The 1570-nt window shown below is 55.7% G+C and overlaps 1 protein-coding gene across 1 annotated transcript in view; it reads right to left on the bottom strand.

The window, feature by feature from the left end:
* CCDC9 (coiled-coil domain containing 9) overlaps window positions 1-307 on the bottom strand; it is an 8160-nt gene extending 7853 nt beyond the window's left edge. The window contains exon 1 of the mRNA XM_010567201.1: window positions 49-307. Coding sequence (XP_010565503.1) covers window positions 49-307 — 259 coding nt within the window. The remainder of the gene's footprint in view (window positions 1-48) is intronic.
* Window positions 308-1570: the final 1263 nt, after the last annotated feature.

Genomic DNA, 1570 nt, shown 5'->3' with positions numbered 1-1570 from the left:
TCTATTGCCCCGCGGTGGGCGTGGCTCCCCGCCTCCTCCCGCCTTTACCCCTCCCGCCGTAGGCGGGGCTGGAGGCGCAGTGTGGGCGTGGTCTCTTCCCCCGCCACGCCGCCCCGCCCCCCGGCTGTCTCCATGGCAGCTGCGGCTCTGACCGCCACGGCGCATCGCGATTGGCTGGGCCGGGTAGGGCGCGCGGCGAGGGGGGCGGGGGCTCGGCCCTGGGCCGGGACCTATAGCGGGATCTACGGACGTACCCATAGCGGTACCTATAGCCGTACCTATAGCGGGTACCTATACTGACACCCATAGCGGTACCTGCGGATGTACCTATAGCCATACCAATGGATGTACCTATAGCAGCACCTATGGAGGTACTCACAGCGGTATCTATAGCCATAGCCATACCTATAGTTTTACCTACTGCAGCACCCATAGCCGTACCTACAGCGGTCCCTATGGCGGTACCTATACCAGTACCCGTAGCTGTACCAATGCCCATAGCAGTACCTATGTATAAACCTATAGCTGTACCTATAGTGGTACCCACAGTATTACCTACAGCTGTTACCTATAGCGGCACCTGTAGCTATACCCATAGCCGGTACCCATAGCCAGTACCTAAAGCCAGCACCTATAGATGTATCTACAGCCGGTACCTATAGATATACCTATGGCCGGTACCTATAGATATACCCACAGAGATGCATCTATAGCTGGTGCTTATAGCCATTAGCTATAGCTGGTACCCATAGATGCACCCATAGCCAGTACCTATGGCTGTTACCTACAGCCAGTGCCTATGACCAGTACCCATAGGTGTACCTATACCTATAGACAGTACGCATACATGTGCCTATAGTTGGTGCTTATAGCCAGTACCCATAGCTGGTGCCCACAGATGCACCCATAGCCAGTACCTATGGCTGGTACCTATAGCTGTTACCTGTAGCCATTACCTACAGCCAATACCTATACCCATTAGCCATAACCCATAGCCGGTACCTATAGCTGTTACCTACAGCCAGTACCTACAGCCATTACCTACAGCTGTTACCTACAGCTGGTACCTACAGCCAGTACCTACAGCTGGTACCCATAGCGGGTACCTACAGCAAGTACCTATAGCCATTACCTACAGCCGGTACCTATAGCTGGTACCCATAGCCAGTACCTATGGCCATTACCTATAGCTGGTATCTATAGCTGGTACCTACAACTGCTACCCATAGCTGTTACCTATAGCCAGTACCTATAGCTGGTACCCGTAGCCATTACCTACACCCGGTACCCATAGGTGTTACCTACAGCTGTTACCTCTAGTCAGTACCTATAGCAGTTACCTATAGCCAGTACCGATAGCTGGTACCTACGGTCGGTACCTATAGCCGGTGCCCATAGGTTCCCCCATAGGCTCGCCCACAAGTTCACCCTCGGCCCCGCCGGTTCCCGCACACTCGCGCGCTCCGCTGGATACAGCGCCGCCGCGGGCGCCCATTGGCTGCGGCGGAAGTGGCTCCGTCCAATAGGAGCGCGGCGGCAGCACGCGGGCGATGGAAGAGGTGGCGGCGGC

The sequence above is a fragment of the Haliaeetus leucocephalus genome, unplaced genomic scaffold (genome assembly GCF_000737465.1).
Source record: "Haliaeetus leucocephalus isolate CR32 unplaced genomic scaffold, Haliaeetus_leucocephalus-4.0 Scaffold227, whole genome shotgun sequence".
Classification (NCBI taxonomy): Eukaryota; Metazoa; Chordata; class Aves; order Accipitriformes; family Accipitridae; genus Haliaeetus; species Haliaeetus leucocephalus.
The sequence above is the reverse complement of the archived record's forward strand: the minus strand, read 5'-3'. Positions and strand labels throughout refer to the sequence as shown.